The 13,634-nt window shown below is 33.0% G+C and overlaps 1 protein-coding gene across 1 annotated transcript in view; it reads right to left on the minus strand.

Annotated features, from left to right (window-relative positions):
- Nucleotides 1–13,634, minus strand: part of Usp10 (ubiquitin specific protease 10) — a 121,567-nt gene that overhangs the window by 99,896 nt on the left and 8,037 nt on the right. The window contains exons 4-5 of the mRNA XM_065503378.1: nt 12,478–13,323; nt 12,142–12,409 (exon numbers count right to left, since the gene is read on the minus strand). Coding sequence (XP_065359450.1) covers nt 12,142–12,409; nt 12,478–13,323 — 1,114 coding nt within the window. The remainder of the gene's footprint in view (nt 1–12,141; nt 12,410–12,477; nt 13,324–13,634) is intronic.

Here is a 13,634-nt window from a genome sequence, read left to right on the forward strand (position 1 = left end):
AATACTGATTTGCGATAGGGCTGGATAATATCCGCAGATTTTTTCGATACTATTAACAGCAAATCAGTTCACACAGAAAAATTTCGATTAAATAATAAAAGTTCTATCACTGCAACAAATTTTTCGGTCAAATCAGAAAAATGTTGTCATTTTGACGGAACTATTTTCTCTCTGTGTCAAAAACAGAAAACTTTTTCTCGACTTAATGCAAATTGAAATTTTACATATGTTCTTAAAGGATTTATTAAAATGCTTAACATTGAAACTTCTAAGGATATTCATTCATATTAAGAGAAATATTCACCCCTATCGCGAATAAATATTTCATATGAAATATATTCCCTTTTCCCATTTTTCATTCATAAAATTTGTTCACGTGAAAAAATTTCGCATGTTGTGAAATTTTTTGATGGAATTTTGTAAACAACAAACAGCTGTTGCGAACAAAATCAACTATTGTGAATGAAATGTTTAGGGGAATATCACGATAGCAATTTTCCCTTCGAGGGAAATGGATATTTCATGGGAACATAAATTTCACATGTTTTTCACGATAGGGTTGAATGTCAATAACACTGGTTTAAATTTATCTTCTGTACGCGGTTTTTGTTTTTTATAACTTATATGTAATTTTGAAGGGTGCATATCTTCAGGTACAAAAATGTACCTAAGATCTCAATAAACAACTTTCTAGAACAAATGAATTTCCTAGGAATGATTCTTAACACCGTTTAGGTAGGTCAATATAAGTTAGTAAGAAAAAACTAAAGGAATTAAGTGGTTTGGGCCATAAACAATTAATTTATTATAAAATAAAGCATACTTTTAGGCAGCTTTAAAAAAATTTATTTCGAATTTTTTAAAGTTTTTTGCTATTTTGATCTTGAAGATGAAGTTTTTTGATTTTATATGCTCTTTATGACAAGGGCTACAACTTTGCCTCAGAGAGTAAATAAAAATTCATATCTGTTTGCAAGATATGAACCTGAGAAAATTATCACGAGGCCCCAAATCTTTGGGGGTCCATAAATAACATGTAAGAAGAATACCCTACTCTAAGTAAAAGAGCAAAAACGTTTTTCTTTTAAAATTTCAATAATTTATATTTTTGAGTGATTTTCGGAAGTGGGCCATATATGGAGGCTATGACCAATTATGTACCGATCACCATGAAATTAGGTCGTGTGATTTATGTCTATATGAAAGTTTACTATGTTGAATTTTGTGAGTATACCAACATTTTTAAGCGATTTATGCACCTTAAAGTGATTTTCGGTAGCGGGTCTATATGGGAGCTATGGCTAATTATGGACCGATCGTAACAAAATTTGGTGACATGAATTTTGTATATATAAAACTTATTTGGAGCACAATTTGTGGAGATACATTTATAAATTAAACATTTATGACCGATAAAGTTCAATTTCGGAAGGACATTTGTGTGGGGGCTAGATGAAATAATGGACCGATTTCAGCCAGTTTCAATAGGCTTGGTCCTTTGGCCGAAAAAATAATATGCAACAAATTTGATCGAAATATCTTCAAAATTGCAACCTGTACTCTGCGCACAAGGTTTACATGGACAGCCAGCTAGCCAGCCAAACAAACGGACGGACGGACATCGTTTAATCGACTCAGAAAGTGATTCTAAGTCGATCGGTATACTTTAAGGTGGGTGTTAGACTAATATTTTTGGGCGTTACAAACATCTGCACAAACGCATAATACCCTCCCCACTATTGTGGTGTAGGGTATAAAAAGTACATGACTTTGGACAAAACTACGGGTCTTTTTTTGTGTCCGTATATGGTTATATTTCCATGACTTAAAAAATTACACACAGTGTTATTGAACAATAAAGTTTTTTTTGCTTCGAAAATGTCGAATTCTGTATCAACCAGTGTCATATGCGGGAAGTTTTGCTTTACTTCAACAAAGCTTATGGTGAATGTGTTTCATCGGTTGTGCGTTTCAGAAATGGTGATATTGGCACGGAAGACCAGCCAAAAAAGTTTGAAGACCAAGAATTGTAGTCATTACTCTATATAGATTGTTGTCAAACTCAACAAGAACTTGCAAAATCATTGGGTGCTACTCCAGCAGCAAAATATTCAATAAATCAAAATGTTTTCGAGCAACAGAATTCATCCAAAAGCAGGGAAATTGCATATTATACGAATTGAAGCCGAGAAAAGGGTCCTATCTATTGTAAGCTGTTGAAATCTGGCCAAGACCATCACAGAGAACCTGTACCGAATGCAACTGATACATTTGAAGTGAGCATTGGAAGAAAACCGCCCAGAATATGCGGCCAGGCACAAAACCGTAATATTCCATCACGACAACGCTCAGCCACATGTTGCAATACCTGTTAAAAAGTATATAGAATGAAGTGGTTGGAAAGTTTTGCCTCAACCGCTTTTTAGTCCAGACATTGCCACGTCCGACTACTATTTGTTATGATCGATGCAAAACGCTCTCTCTGGGATACGATTTACTTTAGAACAGAGTATCCGAAATTGGCTGGATTCGTTCTTGGCAGTTCTTTCGACTCAGAATCCATATGTTGCCAGAAATATGGGAAAAGGTCATAGCTAACAAAGACCAATACTTTGAATAAATTTATATTTTGTCAATTCCCAAGGTCTCTTATCATGTCATATTGTCCTAATGTCCTAATATTTCACAATGGTTTTTATTGCTTTTCAAGCAAAATATGTCCTAAAATAATACTACCCTGCGCCGAATGCCTAAGAGTCGCTTAAGCCGAGCTGCAGAGTCGTAATATATTAGGACATTATGACAATATGACATGAAATGTATAAAATTTTTATTGTACAAATGAGCTTATTTGTAAGTATTTATAAATTTTTTATATCGTGTGTACTCTATGTTAGGTGCTATGATTTCATGTTATCTTTTAAACCAGATAAAGGTTGTGAAAAATTACCACATGCATGCATATTACGTTGCTTTTTAATCTATGTAGAACTGACCATTTTTATCAGAACATAATGAGAAATAATTATCGGTTTTGACACAGCAAAACACGAGGGTTACTTTGAAAATTTTTAAAGGGGTTTTGGTTGAGTTGAAGCGATAGATCCATCCCTTTCATATAAAAGGTTGTCCCAATTTTCAGATTTGTTAAGTAAAGTGTTGCCAACCAAAAATCAGTTTGACAGCGAGAGAACATTTCATTTTCTCTGTCATAAATAATATAAGTTTGGACTAATAAATCGCGATTAAAATTTCAACATTACTCTTTCAAATTGTTTGTTAATTATGTGTGAATCTAACATACTTGAAGTATATAGACAGACATTTGCGACATACATACATATGTATAACAACAAATAAATTAACAATATTTTTATAGAAAAATAAAATATTAGTAATACAATTTTGTTTATCAATATTAAATAACAAAAATACTCGAACAAATGTTGAATAAAAAACTTAATCTAAATTGCATTTAGCGACTTAAATAACTTAAGAAATCTTATCATACATAAGTGCTTTTATACGACACATTGAACGCGTACAGTTTTTTTTTTGGCTCAAGTAGGGCGATAGAATGAAAATGTTCTAAAAAATATATAGAAATACAACTTATAAACACACACGAGACGAGTGTTATAAACAGTTCAATTGTTGCTACACATTTTTATGAACGTATTGTAGATATTATAAATCATGATATAAATATATCAATAACAAAACTGAAAACCAAACGTATACATAACTATGTAGTATGTACAGGGAAAGTATTAATAATATTTATAATAACGTGACCCTGTGGTATATTGGTAATCAAAGATTAAAATATTAAAGAATATTTGTAAAAAAAAAGGAAGTAAAATTTTAAATTTCATATTGGAATAAAAATAAAAAACTCAATTTTGAAATTGTGAAAAAAATCATAATAAAAATATAAATCATAACAAAGATTTCATAACATTTTAAAATTTAGGAAGTAACTGGAAATATTTTTACCAATAAAAAACAACTAACTACTTACTAGAATGAAATGGGTGCTTGAAAGTGTCTAAGAAAGTGGCAATACATTCTCATCTATTAGGTTTTAGACAACAGACATAGGTTATTGTCTCTCAGTTACCTATCTAGCTGTCATCTATGCATCAAGGTTTCAATAAAAATCTTTAGATTTGTGTATAAATGTCATTGAAAACGTTAGCAATAAATTTACAACTGTCGTTAATTGTTAAATAGTTTAGATTTCAAAATGATAAGTTTATTTGAAACAATTTTCTTCGTTTTTATACCCTACACCACCATAGTGGGGAGGGTATAATGCATTTGTGCAGATGTTTGTAACGCCCAAAAATATTAGTCTAACACCCATCTTAAAGTATACCGATCGACTTAGAATCACTTTCTGAGTCGATTAAACTATGTCCGTTCGTCCGTCCGTCTGGTCGGCTGGCTCTCCATGTAAACCTTGTGCGCAGAGTACAGGTCGCAATTTTGAAGATATTTCGATCAAATTTGTTGCATATTATTTTTTCGGACCCAGGACCAAGCCTATTAAATCGGTCCATTATTTCACCTAGCCCCCATACAAATGTCCTTCTGAAATTGGACTTTATCGGTCATAAATGTTTAATTTATAAATGTATCTCCACAAATTCCGCTCCAAATAAGTTTTATATATACAAAATTCATGTCACCAAATTTTGTTACGATCGGTCCATAATTAGTCATAGCTCTCATATAGACCCGCTTCCGAAAATCAATTTAACGTGCATAAATCGCTTAAAAATGTTGGTATACATCACACAAATCACACAACCTAATTTCATGCTGATGGGTCCATAATTGGTCATAGCTCCCTTCCGAAAATCACTCAAAAATATAAATTATTGAAATTTTAAAAGAAAAATTTTTCTGCTCTTTTACTTAGTGTAGGGTATTATATGGTCGGGCTTGACCGACCATACTTTCTTACTTGTTTAGTTTATGGCTTTTGCTACATATTTCAGGTATTAATCTAATCAAGGCCGAGTTTATCGGTTCAAGTGCCCCTCAAACTAATGAGAAGTAAATTAGGAGCGAAACAAAAATTTCTTAAATACTGCTTTACGTTATAAAGCAAATAATTATTGGGAATTTTCAATAGGTGGCTTATGTTTTTAAATGTCATTTTGAAGGGTTCATTTCGTAATTTATTCTCATTTAGTTATTGAACATTCATGTGTAAAAACAAAGTTTTTTTCCTTCGAAAGTGTTAAATTTTGTATCAACAAAGCGTAATATTGCATTATTTCTTTAATTTGAAAAAAAGTGCCGCTGAAGCACACCGATTACTCACCATTGATTACGGTGAATGCTTTCCATCGGTTTCAACGTGCAAGAGATTGTTTGTGCGGTTCAGAAGTGAAGATTTTGACACGGAACACAAATATCACACAGGCCAGCCAAAAAAGTTTGAAGAAATAAAAAATCATTGGGAGTTACTCAAACAGCAATTTCAAATGTTTTGCAAGCAGCAGGATTCATCCAAAAGCTGGGAAATTGGCTACCATACGAATTGAAAACGAGAGACCTTGAAAGATGATTTTGCATGTCCGAAATGATGCTTGAATGCTATAAAAGAAAATCATTTTTGCACCAAATCATTACTTGCGATGCAAAATGGATCCATTACGATAACCCGAAACGTAAGAGATCGTGTATGAAGCTCGGCCAACCAGCCGAATCGACATCAAAGGAAAATATCGATGGCGATAAGGCAATTCTCTGTATTTGGTGGGAGCAAGAGGGTCCTATATAATATGAACTGCTGAAATGTAACCAGACCATCATAGGGAACCAGTCCGAATGCAACTGATTCGTTTGAAGCTAGCATTAGTTGAAAAAGGCCCCGAATATGCGGCCAGACATGAACCCGTAATATTACATCATGACAACGATCATCCATATGTTACAATACCTGTTAAAAAGTATTTAGAATGAAGTGGTTGACAAGTTTTGCCTCAACCGGTTTATAGTCCAGACCTTGTCCCGTTGTTTCGTTCGATACAGAACGCTTTCTCTGGGATACGCTTCTCTTTGGATCAAAGTATCCGATATTGGTTTAATTCATTCCTGACCTCAAAATATGAGCAGTTCTTTTTGCTCGGAATCCATCACCCCTATCGCAAATCAATCACCCCTATCGCGAATCATTATTTCACATGAAATATGTTCCCATTTCCCATTTTTCGTTCATAAACTTTGTTCATGTGAAAAAATGTCCCATGTTGTGAAATTTTTAGATGAAATTTTGTAAACAATAAACAGCTGCTACGAACAAAATCAACTATTGTGAATGAAAAGTTTAGGGGAATATCACGATAGCAATTTTCCCTTCGAGGGAAATGGATATTACATGGGAACATAAATTTCACATGTTTTTACCGATAGGGGTGAATATTTCACAAGAAATATGTTCGCATTTCTCGTTTATCAACTTTGTTCACGTGAAAAAATCCCCATGTTGTGAAATTTTTAGACGGAATTTTGTAAACTATCACCCCTATCGCGAATCAATATTCCACATGAAATATTTTCCCTTTTCCTTTTTTTCGTTCATCAACTTTGTTCACGTGAAAAAATTCCCCATGTTGTGAAATTTTTAGATGGAATTTTGTAAACAATAAACAGCTGTTACGAACAAAATTAACTATTGTGAATGAAAAGTTCATGATAGCAATTTTCCCTTCGAGGGTACAAAATATTTCATGGGAACAAAATTTCACATGTTATTGCCGATAGGGGTGAATATGCTGCTAATACGAACAAAATCAACTATTGTGAATGAAAAGTTCATGGGAATATCACGATAGCAATTTTCTCTTCGATGGAAATGAATATTTCATGGGAACAATTTCACATGTAAATAAATGCTCAAATTATATCAACATTTAATCAGATATCAATTGAATCAATCTACAAAAAGTTCAATATACACATATGGCATAATAAAGCCAAAGGGCACGAAGAATGCTGACCAGAAAATACTTTATATTTTCCACTGGCTCCTATCTATATTTTTATTAAAAATCCTTTACTCCAAATACCTTCTAAACAAATAAAAATGTGTGTTACATTCTGCTACTGCTGCAATTTATCAAATTATGTCATTAAGTTTACTGCTCTTGTTTTTTTTTCCTCTACAAAACATTAAATTAATAAAAAAAAAAAAATCGTTTTATTTCAAATAAATACATAGTTTTTGAAAATTGTACAATACATAGTTAATTTGTTTTGCGATTAAAATGTATAAAAACTTCATGGTAGTTTCCAATGAAAATGCAAAAAATATATACAATAAAATATAATAAAAAGAAACTGATAACAATGGACAACAAAATAATATAATACAATATAGATATTGTAGATGTACACTAGTAGTAGCTGTAGTGTGTATGGTTTACTATAAACAACATGTGATGGATATTGCTAAGAACCTAAGCAATAGTAATAGCTGGCAGCAACAAAATTCAATATTTTCTATTCTAGAAACAATAATAATCAAGTGTACTCTAGTGGCAGCTCACCAAAAAATAAAAATAAAAAACAAAAGAAAGAAAAGAAAACGTCAAACAAGTCTAATACAACAAAGTACATACATACTAGAAATGATTGATGTTGTTGTTGAATTTGGATTTTTGTACATATAGGGACATATTTGCAAGCTACTCAAAGTCTCTGTGTTATAGTATTGGCTTTATATATTACATATAGATTTTTTGTATAGTTTTTCTTCATTTAGAGAAAACACTTTAGATTAAGATTACAAAATAATTGACCTCAGAAGCGTTTCTTTTTTATGGAAAGTAATAAATATTCAATGTTATAAAATTGTAGTTGTTATAAAAAAGGAAAGAAAGTAATGTAATGCAATGCAATATTGAATTGACAAATTGATAGATATTCATGCCTTGGAGGGACTTTTGTTCTCATATATCTGTATAATTACAAGTTTTTTCATTAAATTGTTTTAGAATCAAATAAGATAGCTATATTCGGCTACGCCGAATCTTATATAACCTCCAGCAAAGTATAAATTTAGTTAAAGATTGAAATAAAATTGATGGTGAAAAAATTAAGTCTAAGAATTTATTGGTGAACAAAAAATTTTAGTCAAAAATATTTTTAGTGATAAAACAATTTATGAAAATTTTGGTGAATAAAAACATTTGATGAATTTTCCGAAAAAATTTTTGTGTGAAAAAAAATAAAAAATTGTGACAAAACAATTTATGATGAAAAAAATGTTGGTGAAAATTCTGGTTAAAAAATATTTTTCCCGATTTAAATTTCTATGTCGTTGGAAAGGTCTTTAAAATGTCTATCATATGGTCTATGTTAAAGACTTATTATCCTTTTTGAATTGAAACGAAAAATAAAGAACTACTAAATGAAAAGTGGTAGTGTTTAGGAACATGTTCGAAGGGAGCTTGAAACATCTAAATGTTGCTCGTAAAATTCGGATATCTCAAAATTTTACACAATTTTTAACATCGTAATGATTTAAAATGATTTAGAGCAGTTGTCGGCATATAGAGAACAGAATATGAATTACAAGAACCGAAAAACTTTTTTTTATTTGGTTTGTAACAAAAATATTTATCATTGTAAAACAAAAAATAAATCTGAATCTTATTAAACATCACGTTACGAAAAACGTTAACCAGATATTAAGAAAATGGGGGTTAAAGGAAAAACTCGACCGTGTTTTTTTTTTAAGTACAACATTTATTTGTATCTTTTCTGTTCGTTTTTATTTTGTTTTTGAACTGAGTAAAATGTTATTTTGGACGCAAATGTTTTTTTATACAGTGCCGAACTTAAGTATTGGCACAGGATGCTCATTGTACTTTAAGGTCGATTTAAAGGCCTACAAAATACCACCAACTTCATTTCAACAATTTTGCAATATTATTTAAAAATAATAAAAAGACGAAAAATTCCACAATTCCGTAGAACAAAACTATTGGCACACTTAACCAGATTCTTCAAATTTTATCGATCTATCCACTTTTTTTTCTTTGAAAATGCGATTTTATCTTCTTTTATTTAACAGTTTTCGTTTCTAAAACTGTTAATGACAATTTGTAAAAAATGGGCACAATAGTTATCAATTTTGCTGAAAATGTCTAACAAAAAAAGGAAACAACAGAATCTGAGCGCAAAATCATAATTCACTTGCACAATCAAGGAAAATCATATGCTGAGATTGTAGAGATTATGGAAAGAAGCCGTTTTACAATTTGGAGTAAGGCAACATCAACACTTGAAAGTGCTAAACATACAGGTCGTCCTAGATTCTTAAGTGAGCGTAAATACAGCCATATAATCAATAAGGTCAAGTTATGTCCAAAAATATCTTCAACACAGGTCGCTGCAGAGATTAAAAATGAGTTTGGCAATGAAGTTCACGCAGCAATAGCCAGAAGAGTGCTCCAGAAGACAAACTATAGTTGTCGTATTGCTAGGCGTAAACCATTTATTTCATCTGTGAACCAAAAGAAGCGTTTAGAATATGCCGTTTAGGAATTTACGTAAGCCACATGATTTTTAGCACCAAGTGCTATTCTCTGATGCAAACAAATTTAATATTTTTCGCTCTGATGGCCGTCAAACGGTATAGAAAAAAAAACCAATAAGAGCTGGAAAAACAAAATATTGCTTCAATAGTAAAACATGGTGCTGGAGAGGTAATTGTGTGGGGTTGTATGTCCGCTTCAGGGGTTGGAGAGCTGGTGTTCATTGACGAAATAATGAACAAAGTGAAATATACGGACACCTCAGGAAAAGTGCAGAAAAGTTAAATTTACCATTTTCTTTCACTTTTCAACATGACAATGATCCCAAACATGGACTTGTGGCTTTCATACAATATTTCGCATGTCCTGCCACACCCTCCACAATCTCCGGATCACAGAGCATCTGTGGGAAGAGCTAGATAAGCGAGTGAAAAAGGCATTAGTTGAAGAATGGCATAGTATTGGGTCAGATATCACAACCAAGTTGGTGGATTCATGTCTAAGCTACTCGAGGCAGTTATAAAGCAAAAATCACTTGCAACTTTATATTAAATTTTGCAATATTGCTTCCTAAATGAAATGTTTTTTTAGCTTTTAATGAAGTGTGCCAATAATTTTGTTCATTGAAATTAAGTATTTTTATGTAGTTTTGTTATTAATAAATAGTGGTATTAAATTGTTGAAATGAAGTTGTTTATATTTTGTAGGAAATTCATCAGTCTATCTGGTAAATATATTTTTTTATTAAAAATCTCTACAATACGGCCTTTAAATTGTCCTTAAAGTACAATGAGCATCCTGTGCCAATACTTCGGCACTGTATTTTTGACGAAAATAATAACATGTTATACAATTTCTCTCTCTGTTGTTATCTGATCAGCTATTAATTGTGATTTTTGTTTATTTGAACATTTGTATGAACTTTGTTGACGTTTCTGTTGTTTACAGATAAATAACCAATTATGTTCGTCCCCTGATGTCTATGAGTGCCTAATTTCTTTAGAGGCCTATTGTTGAATCCTGACTTTATTAGCAAAACTCTGAGTCGTTTTTTGCATATTTGGGAATTTTTTTTGTCATTTTTCCTAATATTTCCCAGCTATAAACACCGATTTTTGTTCTGTCATTTCTAATTATTGTTTTGTATATAGTTGGGCTGGATTTTTATACAACCGGTAGTCGGGAAAATCTTCCAAATCATTACAAGGAAAAATTCAAATAAAATTTCCACTTGACAATAATTTATTCCTACAATAGAAATGTTTACACTGGGGTCATGCAGCAATAAAGTCTCTGATAGGTGTTTAAACGACATCGAATCTAATGTTGGAAAGCCTGGCGTCCTTGAAAAGGATGGCGAGACTTATAACAATCGTACTCATATGGGTACGACTGTTATAAGTAACACATAGGTATAATAGACAACTGTGATGCAGGCGTCCTGGCGAAAAAAGGTGCCTGACGGCTACAAATACTTCCTATGCGGCATTCCGTTATGCACATGTAAGCAGCGCAGTGAACGTACATAAATCATCTTGTATTACAACGCTTGCAGTTAAGCAGCGTACATTGCAAATTTGGCAATCAAGCGAGGAGGCTTTAATTGCCCTACAATGACTTCTGTAGAGGAGGATGATGAGATTATTTTCCACTTTATTTATCATTGCCCAGCATTAGAAGATATTGGTTTCTAGGACATCGTTCTTTCCACTAACCTAGAGGGCATGAAGTTGAAATAGTAATTGGTTACCTAAACTGAACATGGTAATCTTCTCGGGGTAACTTCAGATTCGTCAAATGACTTGAAACTTACTAATTTTCTTCTCCTTTGATATTTCAACTAAAACACTTATACTATTTACTATCAGACCAATTATGAATAAAAAATTCCGTGGGAGTTTGTTCCCCGGGAATTTTTCAAATTGAATTTGTATAGGAAAAATGAGAAAATGGGGAAAAACACCCGGGGAATTTTTATTCATAATTGGTCTGTATGTCTTAACATTTAAATTCTCATCTTTACCTCTCTCCATTTTATTAAGTTTTTAGGCAGCACTAAGGTACCAAATGAAAGCAGACAATCGAGTTTGTCTTAAAAAATACAATGCAGCTAATTGCCATGAATTTATATCAATAGAGTAATAAGTATTGATCAATTATCAAAGGGTGCTGAAGAAGAACGTAGCGCTCCAGTAAATGCAATCTACTATGTGTCTATAATAATTTCTTTTCCAGTTACAATTAAAAATTGATCTTAATCCAGATTAAAAATATCTTATTTAAGCTGGCAAAATGTAGCAGTTTTTAAGACATACTACATACTACATTTACAAGGTATGTAAGTGTAGCTAACAACAAAGAGTGAATTCCTCTAATAATTCGTTGGACAAAAGATTAGTTTTTGTTGAAAAAAGTTCTTATCTTAATCCCAATATTCTTTAAAAATATATAAACCTTTTTTCTATAAACAAACACATAATACAAAAGTATTAAACCAAAATATTTGTCGAGTAATTTAAACTCAAACTGGCTGCAATATGTTGCCAATTTAATAATTGAATATTAAATGAAATAAACATAAACTTACCCCCAGTAAGTGATGGTTGTTGATGTGGTTGTTGCTGAATCTGATGCTGAGGTGTTGCATTGGGTGTAATTGTCTCTTCAATTGGCATTATAGCACCACCTGCAACAGGTATAAGATGTGGTGTTTGCTGATGTATAATTTGTTCGTTAGTTGCAGCTGGCAGGGTCATGGGAGGAGCTGCTGCTGCAGCTGGTACCATTTGTATGGGTGGCACCATCTGTATGGGTGCCGAGGGTTGTGAACCACATTCAGATAATTCTTCTTCCATCTAGATTTTGGGAGAACAATTGTTTAACATTAAAAAAATATGTGAAAATATAATATTTTTTTACTAACCTGTGACACACCCGCTTGAGGATGCATTACTTGCATTTGACCCATTTGAGGATCATCATAAATGTGCATAACTCCCATTTGTTGTGTCATTTGTTCATACATGGGTGGATAGTTGGGACTCAAAAGATTGGGAGTTTCATTGGCCGAACCCATTGCGGAGGCATTGTGATTCATATCATCTGCGGAGACGGCATGCATATCAGCTGGACTCATGCCATATTCATCGGGATACATGGCCTGTTGATGCCACATCATGGCACCACCCTCAACACCCGACTGACGTTCATCGCCCAGTGGACCACCAACGCCAACTTCATCGCCATACTGATACTCCGATTGATTCATTACGGGCGGCAGATAGTAACCATAGTTGTACATATGTGCTCCATTATAGACTGGCATAGCAGAAAAGTAAAGTGGTGTACCGGTAGCCTGCTGAGCTGCAGCACTTTGGCCAGGATGGATCATGTGTTGTTGCGGTGCAAAGTAGGTTGGATAACCGTACGGATATTGCGATGCATGAGCAGCATATTGAGGATGTTGCACATATGATGGCGGTAAGCTTGTCATCATTTGCTGTCCATCCGATGGCTGTTGTCCTTGATGCTGCTGTTGCATGTCTTGCTGATTGTTTTGCAAGGATTGTTGTGGAGCTGGACTGCCCTCTGGTTGGGGGTGTCGTTGCATATTATAATCACCGCGTCTTGAACCATTAGCGCCACCACGTCCGCGACCACTGCGAGATCCTCGATTACCGCCTGGATTCATTATTGGGCCGCCACCTAAGGCATTTTGTGTTTGCACAGTAACGGGCATAGCACCCATAGGTTGAAGGACTGAAGCACCCTAAAAATAAAATGATTTTTGATTTGTTAATATGAATATTTTTTTAGATTTAACATCAATTTCTTAATATAACAATTTTTATCTCAAATTTACAGTTTTAGTTAGAATTTTTGGTTTGTCAAATAAAAAAAAACTTCCACCTAACATTGCATGTAAGAAATATGATTAAATGCTAATAAACAATACTCAAATTTTATTTCCCTGTATTGTAAGTTAAAAGTTAATGCTTACAACAACTGACTCCAAGCAAGACGATGAGCGCTAATGAAAATCGTAACAACCAGAAAATTGTATCAAAAAAAAAACCATGG

Source organism: Calliphora vicina, chromosome 3 (assembly GCF_958450345.1).
Source record: "Calliphora vicina chromosome 3, idCalVici1.1, whole genome shotgun sequence".
Taxonomy (NCBI): Eukaryota; Metazoa; Arthropoda; class Insecta; order Diptera; family Calliphoridae; genus Calliphora; species Calliphora vicina.